The sequence below is a fragment of the Diceros bicornis genome, chromosome 34, assembly GCF_020826845.1.
Source record: "Diceros bicornis minor isolate mBicDic1 chromosome 34, mDicBic1.mat.cur, whole genome shotgun sequence".
NCBI lineage: Eukaryota > Metazoa > Chordata > Mammalia > Perissodactyla > Rhinocerotidae > Diceros > Diceros bicornis.
In genome coordinates, this window is record NC_080773.1 from 34,613,265 (window position 1) to 34,630,720 (window position 17,456).

Here is a 17,456-nt window from a genome sequence, read left to right on the forward strand (position 1 = left end):
CGTGAAATGCAGAAGATAGAGAGTAACAGAACCAGAAGCTCTATCTTTGTAAAGATTCAGAATATATCAAAGCCTCTGATGAGAGAGCAAGAGAGAGAGAGTTTGTATTTTAACCAACTGAATAACAACAAAGAAAGAAAAATGCAGAATAGAAAAGAGCAATAACTAGACACAAGAGAGAATTAACCAACTATATAGTTATTAAATTTGAAATCTAAATGAAGAGGATAAATTCTTTTAAAAATGTAAAATTGCACAAGAAAATATAGAGAATATTAAATCACAAGGAGATTTTCCCCCAGTCTTTACTGTGAGAACTTGATGGAGTTCCTGGAGGTAAATCCATGCAAGTCTGGGGGCCCATCTCAGACTAGGCCCCCAGGATTTTTAACTCACAAGCTAGCCCACACTAAGCCTCCAACAATTCATCAAGATTACCGGTTAGAGTTCCTACCATTTCATGGCTCCAGCAACTTCTGCTTCAGGTAAGCTGATATTGGCTGTGATTTTCTATATTCTATATATTGTCTCTCCAGATTTCAGGGTGGTGGTTTCCTTTGTGACCTCAGTTCTCTAATAGATCTAAAAAAATGTTGATTTTCCTTTTGTTTAATGTTTTTCTTGTTGTGAGGATGGGAGTGGAGATTTCCAAACTCTTAATAAGTCAGTTCTAGAACGGAAACTATCAGTATCATTTTTATCCGACTTGAATAACCAACTACAAAATGTTAGGAACACTAAGATTCCATTTGCAATTCCTTAGAGATGGCATCTTCACAGCTAGAATTAGCTTCATTATGGAGTCCATGAAGTCTAGGGGAAATTGAATCCCGGAAAGCCGGAGTCTAAATGTGGCTGGGCGGCTTTGAGTGACTGGGTGTGTCTGAGAGAGTGACTTTAATTTTTGGGTGATATGTGGTGGACCAGTCTGTATGCTGTCACGATGAGACTGCTAATGCTAAATTAAGCGATTTTTCATCTTTTTACTGAGCAGTGCCCAACACTCTTATAGTCACTGGGAATATGACCCTAAACAGGACCAACAAGCTGTGTGTCTTCACGGGACCCTCATTCTAGCAGGGGGGGACAAAATGGGCTGGGGGAGTAGAATATATCAGAGAGAGAGAACTGGTAGGCATGAAATAAGACAGGTTACACACACACACTCAGAAAATCATAAATCACAAGTGCACTAAACACTAGGCAAAATCCAAATCCGCGCTCTCCTCACACCCCGAAGGCTCTGCCCATAGACCCGCCTCTCCTAAGCCCTGCCCACTTTCCGTGGCTTTCCCCGGGCCCAATGCGCCTGCGCGCTCCCCGCCTCCTGCGACACCCCCGCCACCCCCCATCAGCGGAGCGCGGTGAACAGGGACGTAGGTCTTAGCTTTCTGAGCCTGACAGCTGCGCCTGCGCACTCAGAGCCTGGCGACGGCTCCCAGAAGCGCCCGGGACTCGGCTCGCCTTATGAGGGTGGTTTGTACTTCTGGGACCCGGAATCGGAGCTGAGAGGCTTCTAGTCGGCTCTGTTCCGGACAAGGAGCCACCGACATGGGAAAGAGGGCAGTGATCACCAGGCCGGGAAAGGAACCGTGCCTGGCAGCCTCGTCGCCCAATTTCAGAACGCCGCCACTGCCCCCTGTCGGGACTACATTTCCCAGGGGCCGTTGCGGCGAGAGGACACGCCCACTTCCGGCGAGGGCTTGAAGTGCGGGCGTGAGCGAGTCGGGCCGGTCCTGAGGGGAAAGCCGGGTCGGGCGGCGGCGGTGGCTGGGCCCGGGAGGCCCCGACGGGTCGGCGTTCCGGTCTGCGCGTGGGGGGCGGGCGTGAACGTGCGCGCGCGACTTGGCGACTGTGTGACTGACGGTGCGTGGTGTGTGTGTGAGAGGATGTTACTGACGGGGAGGGGGCGGCGGGTCCGTGTGCGAATGGGGGCAGTGTGCGAGACGTGACTGATGAGGAGGGATGTGTGTGACTGCGGCGTGTGTTTGTGCACGTCCCAGCAGCGCGTGAGACACGCTGTGTATTGGAATGAATGAGGGATTTTACGTGGCTGAGAGCGGAAACCCTCCTGGGAGAGACCCCACTCCCCTCTGAGTCAACCCCCGAGCGCCCGGTGTGGGCCAAAGCCCTCGAGTCCTGGGGGGGTGCCCGTCTGCCCCACCTGAGGGGGCGGACCTCAGGACACGTCCAGACGTGCACGGACGGAGTACAGAGGTAAGAGGGACAGATGGCTTGGGTGCGACTGCACGAGTGGAAATTGAGGTTTGGGATGCTGTCCTTCAGGGCCTAAGTCCTGGAGGAGGATGTCCCTGGCCTCAAAGGCTGGTGGGTCTGGGAGTCCAAAGATTTGGAGGGTCACCTAGGCCGGAGTATGGAGCTGAATTTGGGGAGGGACCTTGACTTGCCCAGAGGCACCCAAGCAAGACACTCCCCTTCCGGGCTGTGTGGGTATCTCCAAGGACCCAGGGGAGAGAGCATTCCCCGTCAGAACATTACCGCTGGGAGCTCTGCTGCTCTTCAAGGAGGACCCCAGTATTCAGTTCTTTACCTGTCAGAGCCCTGTCCCGTATCACGGGTGGGATGGGACTTGGGAGGAAGGCAAGATTCGCAGCTTTATGTGGAAGTGCTGAGGGATCCCAGCCTTCCTATGGCTTAGTCACCTTCTGGTAAAATAACAAAATACTCCCATTCCTCTCTCACACTTCTCTCTCTCCCCCTCCCGGCCCCCACGCCAGTAACAAAAGAGAGAGGGGAGGAAGAAGCGCTGTTTGTACCTATATTATTTTTTGCTTGTTTTACTGCATGCAAAATAGGTAATGTTTACTGAGCGCTTACTGTGTGTTGGACGCAGTTCTAAGACCTTTGGGGGATGTTAACACCAACCCTCACAACACTATGAAATGGGAGCTACCTTACCTTCTTTTTACAGGTGAGGACACTGAAGCATAGAGAAGATAAGTAATCGCTAAGTGGAGGAGCCAGGCTTCAGATCCAGGACAGGCTGACTCTAGAGTCCCCCTCTGTGCTGGCTCTCATGCAATCCCCTCAACAACTGCTTGAGGTAGGTATTCTTAACTCCTTTTCACAGTTGAGGAAACCGACTCTGACAGGGTTAAATAACTTCAAGAGTTCAGATCCTAAAAGCTCCACTGAGCAAGTTTTTTTTTTCCTTAAACTTTCTGACCCTCACTTCCTCTTAAGTAAAATGGAGATGATAATATTGTATACCTCACAGGACTGTTATAAGGATTAAGTGAGCTCATACCTGTAAAGCGCTATGTGTAGTCCCTGCCACATAGTCAGTGCTCAATCAGTATTCCTTCTTCTTATCATTATTATGATGCTTTGAGAAAGCACTGGAGTTTAGAGGAAGGAAACCAGAATAAGGTCTGATATTTTTATCCTCTTCCTGATTGAAGACTCTTGGCCCAGGGGGATCAAGGGACTTCTTCAAAACTATAGTTTGTTCCAAGGCAAAGTGAGAACCTGGGTCTCCTGGCGGTTTTTTGGTCCAGTTATCTGCAAGCCACGTGAACTCTGTAGTAACAAAGGTAATGCCTCTCTCTGGGGAAGGTGGCTTTTTCCAAGTCTCATACAATCTTTACAAATCCTGAGTAGTTAGTTGCACAAGGGGCATATTCTCTGTTATATTCTGGTGTCTGCTTGAGCAGATAACTTGGGTGGTGGAGCAGGGCAGACCTAAGGTGGTGACTGGGTTCCATAATTTACAAGCAGTGTAACTTGTGCAAAAGACCTCACTTCCCAGAGCTTTCATGTGTGAAATGGTGACAGTATTCCCTATTTTCATTGAAGATTGTGAAGGTTAAGTCAGTGTTAATATATGCAGCACCCCTAATACATCTCTGTTGTTAATTACTGGGTGGCTTTGAGAGAGAGAGAGGTTGTGTTTAGCCTGAAAACCCAGAGCAGAGCAGAACCCCACCGTACACTATAGGTCTCCCAGCGAATGCCTGGACTGTTGAGGGGAAGATGGGGTGGGAATGGGGAAGTGAGAACAGAGGGATCTGAGGGAAAGAAAGAGTTTCTATGCTGTGATTATTAGAGCTACTCAATCTCTCACTACTCCTTTCTCCTCCCCCAGCTCTGCCTCTCAGGGTAAAGCCCTTCTCCAGATGAGGAGCCAGGAAGAGGAGGAGGTGACAGGAATTGAACTTCTTAAAGCCATGTCCCCGGTGAGTTAGTATTCCCTCTGTCCTCCCTAAAATACAGTGTTGATTTCCAGGATTTGGTAATGTTTGTTTCCTTCTGAAAGTTGTCTGCTTAAGAGTTCCACCCTGGAGCCTGGTTCCTATTTTTCCCTTTCTGATAAGTGTTGGGGCCACAGGGATAGACTCAGACAGCCTAGTGCCTTCTCAGAGCTTCCTCTTCTTCCTACTCAGTGTTTATTCCTCGTTCAAGAAATGACCCAGTCCAAGCCCTTTTCTGTGCTCAGTCTTTTCATGAGTATCTGATAAAGCAGAAGTAAAGTCCTTAGAGGAAGTTTTAGGGCCATGATCTGCCTGGTTCCTAAGTCCTCTTCGTGGCCCTCAGCTTACAGTCTGTTGGAGAAATGAAAAGGCAGTGAACATTTATTTATACAATGTGATAGGTGGTGCCGGTGGAGGGTAGAATTCCTGTGGAGCAGTGAGAGAAGGACCCTTAATAGCTCAAATGGTGCCTTTGGGTGAATTAGAAAAAGGTGCTCCTTCCTGTGGACTGGTGAAACTCTTATGGCAGGCCACACAGTCTGGCAAGAGGATACTTTATTTTAGCTCCCTCTTGCCTCCTTGGTGAGAGAGCCTTATGCAGGATATAGCTTACACAATCATACTGTTGGAGAGAGGAAGGGTTGGGAGGACTTCACAGGGGAAGTGATTACTGAGTTGCACCTTGAAGGAAGTGGAGGCGATCTGTAGGCACAGATGAGGTGGGTGGCATGTTGGTCAGAGTATGCAAAGATTTCCCCTCCAGACTTGACTGTGGAGCCGTGACTGTCTTGAAATGCCAGGGAATAGTCTACACTCTTTTTTTCTTTCTAGGATGAATATCATAATCTATTTAATCAGCCCCTTGTTGTTCCATAGGTAAATTATTGTCAGTGTTTTGCTATTTAATAGACTTGCAGTGATCATCCTTGTAGTTGAATTTTGGCCCTTAACTGTGATTATTTTCTTTGACTAAATTCCTAATTTTTCATTCCTTGTGGATTAGTGTCTCAAACTTACTCTACTCCAGAACATTTTTAATTTTAATATTTTTATAACCAATAATAGAAGCTTAAGAGCTATAATTCATGTTCTAATTAAACTAAATGCTAAACTAGTGTCACCAGCAAATTATTGTAAGAAATGATAAAATTTGATTCATAAACTTAAAAAACTAATCAAATAAAAAATAACTTAGAATAGTTAAATTGTTTTAATTTAATTAAATTAATTAATTTATTTTTGGTGAGGAAGATTCACCCTGAGCTGACATCTGTTGCCCATCTTCCTCTTTTTTTTGCTTGAGGAAGGTTAGCCCTGAGCTAACATCTGTGCCAGTCTTCCTCTACTTTGTATGTAGGTGGCTGCCTCACGAGTAGCATGTAGCATGGCTCACGAGTGGTGTAGGTTTGCGCCCGGGATCCGAACCTGCAAACCTGGGCCACTGAAGCAGAGCATGCCGAACCCAACCACTACGCCACGGGGCTGGCTCCTGTTTTTATTTTATATCGAAGACACAATGAGCAACTTATGTCAAAGCAAAACACCTTTTTTTATCAGATACAATGCCACAAAACATGCACTCCCAATGGAACTTTTTTCTTAGTGTGTTTAAACATTTAAACAAAAGCATAATTGTTATTTGTCAGAGGAAAATATTTTAAGAGTGGCAGAGTATGGCATAAAGGTTAGTAACATGGACTGCGGAACCAGACTGGCTGGGTACAAATTCTAGCTCCACTATATACCAGATATATCACCTTACTTTCAGTTTCTTCGACAGTGAAATGGGAATAGTAGTACCTAATTTATAGCCCTGTTGTGAGGATTAATGAGTTAATATGTTTTAGGTATTTAGAAAAGTACCTGGCACATAATAGGCGCTATAATAAGCATTAGTGGTATATGCTACTATTTGCCTCTGTAGCTACTATTTGTTTATGTGCCTATGTGGTTTTTCATACACACACATATATATACACATACATATATAAGTTAAGGAACTACAATATGATGTATGATGCACAAGAAGCACTGAACATCAGGAGGCTTTTTATTTCCAATGGAATAATAATTTACACTGAATTTGAGAGGGTCCTTGTGCTGGGTACAGTGGACTGAGCACACTCCATCCTGTCTTTCCCACTGAAAGCTGCTATAAAACCGGAACAGCATGCATGGAGCAGCAATTTGAGATCTCTAAAAAGTAAACAGTAGCAGGCAGATTGGGGAAGAAGCCCAAAATTTCAGGTACCACTAAACCTGTCGTATGTTTACCTTATTCCGCCCCCCAATATCTCCTAGCATGGATTCAACAAGCCCAAAACCTAGAAGTGGGTATTGTTATGGACAGAAAGAGCTGCAGGAGAAGCCTTCTAGTTCATGCTCAAGAAGTGCTAAAGGGGTTTAATGCTCAGTGTGGGGAAATCCCTCCTTTAAAAAATTTTTGTTTTCTTGTGCGCCAGCCATGGCATTGGGGGTCTGCAGGAGTCTAAAACCCTGATGGAGGTGAAATTTTCTCTATGATTGGAGAATCTGTGTTCCCTAGATGTGGGGTAAACTCTCATTGCTTTTTTTCTGCTTCTTTCCTCTCCATGCTTGGCCCCAGGGGTGGGTAAAGTTGTGGGAAGTACACAGTAGAATGGAATAAATAAGCCTAAATTATCTGGCCAGAGTACCAAAAAGAGGAGCCCTAGGGAAACAGAAAGTACTGGAGAGATCACAGAGAGAGAGGAGCTTTGGAAATCAACCACATAAAGTTGTTTATGAACTTCTGGGCTTACTCTGAGCTGCTTGTGCATGTATCTGACTCTAAAGAGCACATCTTTGAGATGTGAACTAAGGGGTAGACCACTGTCCAGGTCTCAGGCTGGCCACTGTGTGGTGTATAAATAGAACAGAGGTGAATATCACTGCAAAGGCTTTGATGATGGAACTGTTGTCAAAACACAACCCGTAGAAGGCTGGTTAGAACTTGCAGCCTAAACAAAATATCAATATTCTCCATAAGATTTAAAAAAGAGAGTCTCATAACATAATATCCAAAATGTCCAGGATACAATCAAAAATTACTCAGCTAACAAATAAACAGGAATATCTCAATTCACAAGGGAAAAGACAATCAACAGATACTAACACTGGTGTGACACAGAGGTTGGAATTACCTGATAAAGACTTTAAAGCAGCTATTATAAACATCCTCCAACAAGTAAGGAGGACCACCCTTGAAACAAATGGAAAGATAGAAAGTCTCAAGCAAAGAAATAGAAAATATAAACAAGAAATGAAGAAAAACAACTCATTGGATGGGCTTAATGGCAGAATGGAGGTGACAGAAGGAAGAGTTGGTGAACTTGAAGATAAACAGAAATTATCTAATCTGAACCCCAGAGAGAAAAAAGAGTGAACGTAGCATCAAGGCCCTGTGGGTCAATACCAAAATATTTAACGTTTGTATCATTGAAGTCCCGAAAAAGAGAGGAGAAAGTAAATGCAGAAGAATATTTGAAGAAATAATGGCTGAAAAATTCCCAACTTTAGTGAAAGACAAACATATGGATCCATGAAGCTCAGCAAACTCCAACATGATAAACTCAAAGAAATCCCTGCCTGGAAACTTTATAATCAGAGTGCTGAAAACTAAAGACAAGAGGAAAAAAATCTCAAAAGCAGCCAGAGAAAGATGATTATAACACATAGGGCAACAGTGGTTTGAATAACTGGATTTCTCTTCAGAAACCATGAAAGCCAGAAGGAAGTAGAACTTTTTTAAAGTGCTCAAAGAAAAGAACTGGCAACTCAGAATTCTATGTCCAGTAAAAGTAGCCTTCAAGAATGAAGTGCTCTCATCATAAGAAAAAGAGATTCTGTAACTGCGTGTGGTAATGGATGTTAACTAGAATTATTGTGGTGATTATTTCACAATATATACAAATATTGAATCATTACGTTGTACTCCTGAAACTAATATAATGTTGTATGTCAATTTATACCTCAATTAAAAAAAATGTGGCTAAACCAATGTTAGACAAAAAAAGAATGAAGGTGAAATAAAGTTTCTCACGTGAAGGAAAACTAAGAAAATTTATTGCCAGATCTCTAAAGAATTACTAAAGGAAGTTCTTCAGATAGAAATTATACCAGAAGAGAACTTGGAACATCGGAAATGAAGGACGTACAACAGAAATGGTAAATATATATATATGTAAATACAATCGACTGTTCTCGAGGTCTTTTAAATATCTTCAACAGGTGAAAACGAAACTAATAACTTTGGTTTACTAAACAGAACAGAATTTGAACATAGATGATCTGGCTTCAGAGACCATGTTCTTAACTACTGTAGTATACTGCAATTAGATAAAATATAAGGAAAACTTTTATTGAAGTATTAAGCCAAATGTTTCACCTGTTCTTCTTGACCTTCTCTTCCTCCTGTCCCATCCCTCCTTCATCATTATCATAGGTAACAATTCTTGAGCAATTAATTTGTGCCAGGTACCGTATGCCTGTTACTTCATTTAATTCTCACAATTCTGCTGTGAGGTAGGTGCTAAAATTATTCCCAATTTTCAGATGGGGAAACTGAGGCACATGGGAGTTAATTAACTTGGCCATAATCACCCAGCTAGTCAGTGTTAGAGTCTGATCTTTAGAGTAGTCTGAACTTTCTCTCTGGTTTAGTTCAATACTGGTATTTTATTTAAAACTCATATGTAGATCTTGATATAAGTGAACTCACAAAATAAGAAATAGAAAATCTGCCAGCAACCGCAGAGTGGATGACTGGCATCATCTTGCTGGTTGGTTAGGAAATTCATCCTGTATAATAAAACACAGGTTGCTTGACATGAGCTTATCTCACATACTCTCTCCTGATACTTCTTAGCAGATTTTCAAAAACCGACTTTCCACATGTGTTCTCTCCTAATCCAAATATATTTTTATTTGAAAAGAAAAGAATATGTGGCTGGCCCGGTGGTGTAGCGGTTCAGTTCGCACGTTCCACTTCGGTGACCCAGGGTTTGCCGGTTTGGATCCTGGGCACAGACCTACTCACTGCTCATCAAGCCATGTTGAGGCGGTGTCCCACATAGAAGAACTAGAAGGACCTACAACTAGGATATACAACTGTGTACTGTGGCTTTGGGGAGAAAAAAGAAAAAGAGGAAAATTGGCAACAGATGTTAGCTCAGGGCCAATCTTCTTCAAAAAAACAGAATTTGCTAGGCATTTCTTTCATTTTTTTAGGCACACTTCTTCACATCTCAAGAACACTAAGATTTCTTAGAATATATTGTGGAGATTGAAATCATGTTCATCAGGTCAGCATCCTTGCTTGAAATTTTCTCTTGCAGTCCTAGAGCTCTTTAATTTCTCTATGTAGAGAAGTGATCCAGCTCCTAACCCAGATAACAATTTGGTACTTGGGGATACCCTGTTGTGAATACAGTTAACATTTTTTCATATGAGAATGTCTTCTCACCACCATAAAATTGTAAATGCTCCAAGAGCAGAGAGTATCTCTCATATTTTTTCTTTTTCTTGATACATACAATATAACTGGGCAGAAAAGCTGTCCAGTAACTACCTGACCTGATCATTTAGACTCCCAGTGCAATTACTTATACACACTCAGGTCATTTAGACTCCCAGTGCAATTACTTATACACACTATTTTTATCCAAAAGTGAAAACAGCATAACCCTTTGCCTTAGAGCCAGCTAAGTGGGGGCATGAATACTGCTTGAGCAAGATTATATTTGTGTCATTTCAGGATTCATTGACTTTCACAGATGTGGCCATAGACTTCTCCCAAGATGAGTGGGAATGGCTGAATCTTGCTCAAAGGAGTTTGTACAAGAAGGTGATGTTGGAGAACTACAGGAACCTGGTTTCCTTGGGTAAGAGTATCTTCCTCCTTCCACCTCCCCATAACTCAGTAGCCCTTCATGCCTTTATCAGCATTTTCCTACAATGCCACTTTTCTCTCAATACCATTTCGACTGGGTCATAGCTCTGGAATATTCATAGCATAAAAAATTTTCTTATTTTTTCCTCTATGCAGGTCTTTGCATTTCTAAACCAGATGTGATCTCCTTATTGGAACAAGGTAAAGAGCCCTGGTTGATGAAAAGAGAGATGACAAGAGGTCTATGCCCAGGTAAGTGCAGGATAACTAGAGCTGGGAAACTATTCTCAAGATTTTTGTTCTGTTTGGTACTTGTTGGAAAACACCTCTCAAAATCCCTCCCAAATTGGAACTTTTTGTTCTTTACACCATTTTTTGAATGGATCTTCTCTTCCCCACTGGTGTGACATACCACCTTTACCTTTACAAATTTCCTGCAAATACCACAGTCTGTTTCTGAACTCTGTTATGTTCCATTGATGTTTACCTAGTTCTGCTCAAGTACCATATTGTTATAATAATCCCTGACTTTCAATATTTCTGAATTCTTTAGACAAATTTGTGTTTAGTTATTTGAACTGGTTTAAATATTTTTCTTTTCTTTAAAAGGTGAGTTTATTGGGTTAACAGTATTATAGCTATGTTCTTCCCTCTGCTTTTAATTATTTTTCTCTTTGGTGTTTTTTGTAGTTGTTATTTATTTTTGTTTTGTTGTTTATATCTGTTGTTTCTTTATTTCCTCTTCACACCATCCCACCTCTTGATTTGGAAAGGTTTTTAGTCTTAAAGTTGTTCCCTTATGTCTTTATATAATTTTTAAATCTGTATTTTAAAATTCATTCACTTGAAATTCAAAACATCATCTTTTGATACCCATGTGAAAGATCAGGAAATTAGCTCACTAATGTTACCTCCTTCCTCTTCGTCCATCATCTCCCCACTTTTATTGTACTCATTGGGATTTTGGCCCAGTGTACTTTCCTCAAGTTTATTTATTTATTTATTTATTTTCCCTGCCTTGCTTGAGAGCCATTTTTCTGGTTTAGAAAGCTAGATAAGAGACTATAAATATATATTGCAGGGAAATGAGCCTCAAGTGAGATGGTTACAGTTTATTTTGTGGCCTGTAGTGTGGCCTAATTTCTTGTTTTCAGTTCTCATAGTTTCAAGAAGAGGATTGTTGGTAGGTCACTTGTAGCCCTAACTATGTACATTAATAAATAAGAAATAATAAAAAATAAATGAATTAAGTATTCAATTCAAGGTATTAGAAAAAGAACAAAATGAATCTAAGGAAAGTCAAAATAAGTTACGTATAGTAATTTATACTTCTAGAGATAAAAGTAGGAATAAATCAGTTAGAAAACAACAGATCTAATGAAAATAAATAGGTACTAATTTAGAAAACCAATAAAATATATAAACTGTCAGGACAAATGAGAGAAAACACAAAAAAGAAATAATGATAAATAACCGTAGATGCATAAGTACTTAAAAGAATCATATAAATCTATTTCCTCAACTCTCTGTAAATAATTTGAAAACATAGATGAAATGGATGATATTTTAGAACATAAATGATCACAACTGACACCAGAAGAAATAGAAAATTTAAACAGACCAGTTAGCTTAGAAGAAATATAGAAAGTTGTCTAAGAATTGCCTCCCCAAGAAAAGAAGCAACAACCCCAAATAGTTTCACAAATCGTCTCTATAAAACCTTGAAGGAAAAGTATCACCAACGTTGTTTAAAATGTTCCATGACAGAGAATAAAAAGGAGAACTTTAAAAAAATGTGTTTATAAAGACAGCATAACATTTGATACCAAAATAGCACAAAAAAAGAAATTACAGACAAATCTGAATTATGAAGTGGTGCAAAATCTTAAATTAGAAGTCATATTGAAATAATATACCATAGCCAAGGAAGGTTTATTCCAGAAATGCAAATATGATTGCATTGCCTAGCTTTATCTAAGAGCTTTCAAAAACATGCCCTTCTTGCAGGCTTCAATGTTTGATTCATATGGTTTTATTTTGGAAGTTTCCATTCTTCTAGAATTAAATAAAGGAGACATTTGCTTTCTTAATATCTTTCAGACTTGGAATATGTGTGGATGACCAGGGAATTATCTCCAAACCAGGACATTTATAAAGAAAAATTATCCCAGGCAATGCTAATGGAAAGACTTACAAGCTATGACCTTGAATGTTCCACATTAGGGGAAAACTGGAATTGTGAAGACCTGTTTGAGAGGGAGCCGGTAAGTAGGAAGACACATTTTAGGCAAGAGACAATCACCCATATAGATACCCTTCTTGAGAAAAGAGACAACTCTAACAAACCTGGGACAGTTTTTCATCTGAATACATTATCTTATATAAAACAAGTATTTCCCATGGAAGAGAGAATATATACTTTTGACACAGATAAGAAAATCTTAAAAACACATTCATTTCTTAAAAAACACAAACAAGTCTATGGAGAAAAGAAACTTTTGAAATGTAATGACTGTGAGAAAACTTTCAGCAAAATCTCAACCCTTACTCTTCATCAAAGAATTCATACCGGAGAGAAACCCTATGAATGTACTGACTGTGGGAAGGCTTTTATCCAGAGTGCCCACCTTGCTCAACATCAGAGAATACACACAGGAGAAAAACCTTTTGAATGTACTGAATGTGGGAAAGCCTTCAGCCAGAATGCTCATCTTATTCAACATCAGAGAGTTCATACTGGAGAAAAACCTTATCAATGTAAGCAGTGTAATAAAGCCTTCAGCCAGCTTGCACATCTTGCTCAACATCAGAGGGTTCATACTGGAGAGAAACCCTATGAATGTATTGAATGTGGAAAGGCTTTTAGTGATTGTTCATCCCTTGCTCATCATCGAAGGATTCATACTGGGAAAAGACCTTATGAATGTATCGACTGTGGGAAAGCTTTCAGGCAGAATGCATCTCTAATACGTCATCGGAGGTATTATCACACTGGAGAGAAACCCTTCGATTGCATTGATTGTGGGAAGGCTTTCACTGATCACATAGGACTTATTCAGCATAAGAGAATTCATACTGGAGAGAGGCCTTACAAATGTAATGTATGTGGGAAGGCTTTTAGCCACGGGTCATCCCTGACTGTGCATCAGAGAATTCATACAGGAGAGAAACCTTATGAGTGTAGTATCTGTGAGAAGGCCTTCAGCCATCGTGGCTCACTTACTCTTCATCAAAGAGTTCATACTGGAGAGAAACCCTATGAATGTAAGGAATGTGGGAAAGCTTTTCGGCAGAGCACACACCTTGCTCATCATCAGAGAATTCATACTGGAGAGAAACCTTATAAATGTAAGGAATGCAGCAAAACCTTCAGCCAGAATGCACACCTTGCACAACACCAGAAAATACACACTGGAGAGAAACCTTATGAATGTAAGGATTGTGGTAAGGCCTTCAGTCAAATTGCACACCTTGTTCAACACCAGAGAGTTCATACTGGCGAGAAGCCTTATGAATGTATTGAATGTGGGAAGGCCTTTAGCGATGGCTCCTATCTTGTTCAACATCAGAGACTCCACACTGGCAAAAGACCATATGAATGTCTTGAATGTGGGAAGGCATTCAGACAGAGGGCATCCCTGATTTGCCACCAAAGGTGTCATACAGGCGAGAAACCTTATGAATGTAACGTTTGTGGGAAAGCCTTTAGCCATCGTAAATCCCTTACTCTACATCAAAGAATTCATACAGGAGAGAAACCTTATGAGTGTAAGGAATGTAGGAAAGCCTTCAGCCAGATTGCCCATCTTACACTACATAAGAGAATTCATACTGGAGAAAGGCCCTATGAATGTAAAGAATGTGGAAAAGCCTTCAGGCAGAGTGTACATCTTGCTCATCATCGGCGAATTCATACTGGAGAGTCATCCTCAATTATTCCTTCCTGCTCACCCCCATACCACCAAATCCTCTAAATTCAATCTTCTAAATACCTCTGGAATCCATCTGCTTTTTTCCAGTCCATGTCCCATCATGATAGTCCAAGACACAACCATCTTATTTGGATTTCTGCAATAGCATTGTAACCATTTTCCCTCTTGTTCCTCTCAAGTGCATTTTTAACACTGTAGCGAGCTTCATCTTTTAAAAATAAAAATATATATTCATGTTACTTTCCCATTTCAAATGCTTGTTTTGAAGAATATGTTAGGTAATCCATTTAAAGAGTTCAGCACACAATCCTTTTCATACAATTAGTGCTGTTAAGGTAACGATTTCCTTACAATCATATTAAGCTGTAAGTAAAAAGAATTAGTAGGTAAAGACTAACAAACCTACAGATTTGAGGACAGAGGACTCTTTACTCTCCCAGTAGGTAGGAAAGATGAATTCGTTCAGAGTTGAAAGGTTGTATGATGTACAAGGTAACATGGTGGCCTCCCACTCCCTCTGTATGAATATAAGGACATATAGCATTGTTGATGAGGAACTCTCACTCCGCCTGGCACCCAGAAGTGACAATAGGCCAATTAGAACAAAAGCACTTGGTAGAATGTAGGGCTAGCCCAGGGGATAGTATTAAAAACAAACTAAGCCAGCTAGAAAACTTGAATAGATTAATGCCATGAAGTGAACTGGAAAAGGTAGTTCAACACTTTCACCTGTAGAAAAGCACCATAGGTAATTCCTGTGATATTTCAGTTGTCCTAGAGCATAAAATACAGTAAAGCTTCCTATCTTGTTCTATGAGACTGACAGACTGATACCAAAACAGAAAAACGTATATGCTGCAATTAGCTTATGAATGTAGATGTTAAAACTTAGTTAAACTTATTTTTTAAATATTAAAAAATACAGTAAATGGAAAGCTAGACATGTCTCTGTATAGAATGACTCAGTCTGGCAAAGATATTTCTCCCCAAGTTAAATATGTAGATTCACTGATATTCCAATAAAAATCTCCCATGTATTTTTAAGTTGAAAAGCTGATTTCTGACCATCTATAGAATTGTGATATAGCAAGGAATGTAGTACTACATTCCCAATTCATTCATTTAACATTGAGCATTTAGTAATGTGTCAGGCACTGTTTCAGGTGCTGGGGATAGAGCAGGATACAAAATGTACAAAAAGTTTTGCCCTCACAGATGTAGTGGGAGAAGACAAAAAAAATTTGAAATACCTACTGTGTGATAAGAATGTGATATGTATCATGATGAGAAATGATCTAAAGAGGGAGCTAGGAATTGCTGGGAGGGGGTGCCTCACTACCCCCAGAACTTATGGGCACTAGAGGCAGGGGATGAGGGAAGAACTAGATAGAGGTAACTGTCAGACACAAAGGGCATAATGAGAATACAGTCATGCCTTGCTTAGCAATGGGGATACATTCTGAGAAATGCATCGTTAGGCGGTTTTGTGGTGAGAACATCATAGAGTGTACTTGCACAAACCTAGACGGTATAGCCTACTACATACCTAGGCTGTGTGGTACTAATCTTATGGGACCACCGTCGTATATGCAGTCTGTTGTTGACTGAAATGTCATTATGTGGGGGGTGACTGTAGTCTTAATAGTTCCAAGGCAGATAATCTACTTTGAGTGTTGCAGGAAGAGAGAATCGATGGTTTAACAAGGATCATCAGAGTTCTATTCACTCTTTATCAATAGTGATTTAGAGGCTGCTGGAAGGTATTATTTTTGGTAACAGCCTTATTGTGATATAATTCACGTACTATACGATTCACCCACTTAAATTATAGAATTCAGTGACTTTTAGTATGTTCAGAGTTGTGCAACCATCACCACAGTTAATTTTAGAACATTTTCATCATCCAAAAAGAAATCCCGTGCCCTTTAGTAGTTACCCCCACCTCTGGAGGAGTACTCTTACCTGGGGCACCCAGAGCTCTTGGGTTCCCTCTTGACTGCTGCCTACAGCAATATAGAAGGCCATGTGACAAACAAACACATAGAGACAGAGATTGGATTGGTGGTTACCAGAGGGGAAGGGGGGAGGGAGGAGGGCAAAAGGGATAATTAGGCACGTATGTGTAGTGATGGATGGTAATTAGTATTTGGGTGGTGAACATGAGAACATGATGTAATCCGTGGAGAAATAGAAGTATAATGATTTACACCTGAAACTTATACAATATTATAAACCAATGTTACTGCAATAAACAAAAAATTTTTTTTAACAAGGCCTCGTGAGGGCAGCTCTTACCAAGGGGACATGACTGCTAGAAAATGCAGCTTTGGGGCTCTCTCTTTTTCTTAGTATAGAGGCTAGGGGATGGGCGGTCTTATCCAGAGCATGTGGAGCTTCTAGATCCTCCTTATATCTGATAAAATGATTTTTTTATTGCAGTGGGGAAATGATCAAATGGCATTAGGACACTTAGCTCTCTGGACAGACCTAGATGTATACCTTGCACACTAATGAAGCTCTGAAAGATTAAAGATCTAAATGTAAGATACTCAAGTACAAGAAAAACTTAGACTATTTCTATAACCTTGGTTTGAGGCAGACCTTCTTAAGCATTACACGTAACCCAGGAGCTGACATTAAAACTAAACAGCATTTATATGTGGAAAACATCAGCGTCAAAATTAATAGTCAAGGGGGCCGGCCCCGTGGCTTAGCGGTTAAGTGCTCATGCTCCGCTACTGGCGGCCCGGGTTCGGATCCCAGGTGCGCACCAACACACCGCTTCTCTGGCCATGCTGAGGCGGCATTCCACATACAGCAACTAGAAGGATGTGCAACTGACGTACAACTATCTGCTGGGGCTTTGGGGGAAAAAAGGAGGAGGATTGGCAATAGATGTTAGCTCAGAGCCAGTCTTCCTCAGCAAAAAGAGGAGGATTAGCATGGATGTTAGCTCAGGGCTGATCTTCCTCACACACACACACAAAAATTAATAGTCAAATGATAGACTGAAAGAAAATGTTTGCAACAAATATAAGAAAGGGAAGTAACCCGTGACATTCAAAGCACTATTACAAGTCAGTAATAGTAACATCTACAACACAGTAGAAGAATGGACAAAGCTAACAAACAGCTGGTTCAAAGAAGATGAAATAAAAACAGCTAATGAAAATTACCCAACATCACTAGTAATCAATGAAATGAAAAATAAAATGATGATATATCTACTTTTTTTCCCCCAATAGGTTGATTTTAAATCATAGAAGAGTGATAATATCCAGTTTTGGTGAATGTGTGAAAAACAAGACAATGCCATTGTCAGTTATATAAATTACTGTGTGTATATACCATTTGAATCAATATTCCTCAGAAACGAAAGTGTACGAAGGTAGGTAAATGTATAAT

At 40.7% G+C, this 17,456-nt stretch overlaps 2 protein-coding genes across 2 annotated transcripts in view; both read left to right on the forward strand.

Moving 5' to 3' along the window:
* Positions 1 to 17,456, forward strand: part of LOC131397475 (zinc finger protein 582) — a 157,692-nt gene that overhangs the window by 107,758 nt on the left and 32,478 nt on the right. The window lies entirely within an intron of this gene.
* On the forward strand, positions 1,450 to 15,374 carry ZNF470 (zinc finger protein 470). The gene is made up of 6 exons (XM_058530372.1): positions 1,450 to 2,217; positions 2,933 to 3,064; positions 4,106 to 4,196; positions 9,985 to 10,111; positions 10,276 to 10,371; positions 12,220 to 15,374. The coding sequence occupies exons 3-6, from the start codon at positions 4,137 to 4,139 to the stop codon at positions 14,091 to 14,093; spliced, it is 2,157 nt and encodes a 718-aa protein (XP_058386355.1). The 5' UTR covers positions 1,450 to 2,217; positions 2,933 to 3,064; positions 4,106 to 4,136; the 3' UTR covers positions 14,094 to 15,374.

What these genes read in the sequence shown, in the direction of transcription:
- ZNF470 (XM_058530372.1), top strand. Translation starts at nt 4,137, where the DNA reads ATGAGGAGCCAGGAAGAGGAGGAGGTGACAGGAATTGAACTTCTTAAA. An exon ending in TTCTTAAAGCCATGTCCCCG is followed by an intron (nt 4,197 to 9,984) that starts GTGAGTTAGTAT and finishes GTGTCATTTCAG; the next exon opens with GATTCATTGACTTTCACAGA. An exon ending in CAGGAACCTGGTTTCCTTGG is followed by an intron (nt 10,112 to 10,275) that starts GTAAGAGTATCT and finishes TCCTCTATGCAG; the next exon opens with GTCTTTGCATTTCTAAACCA.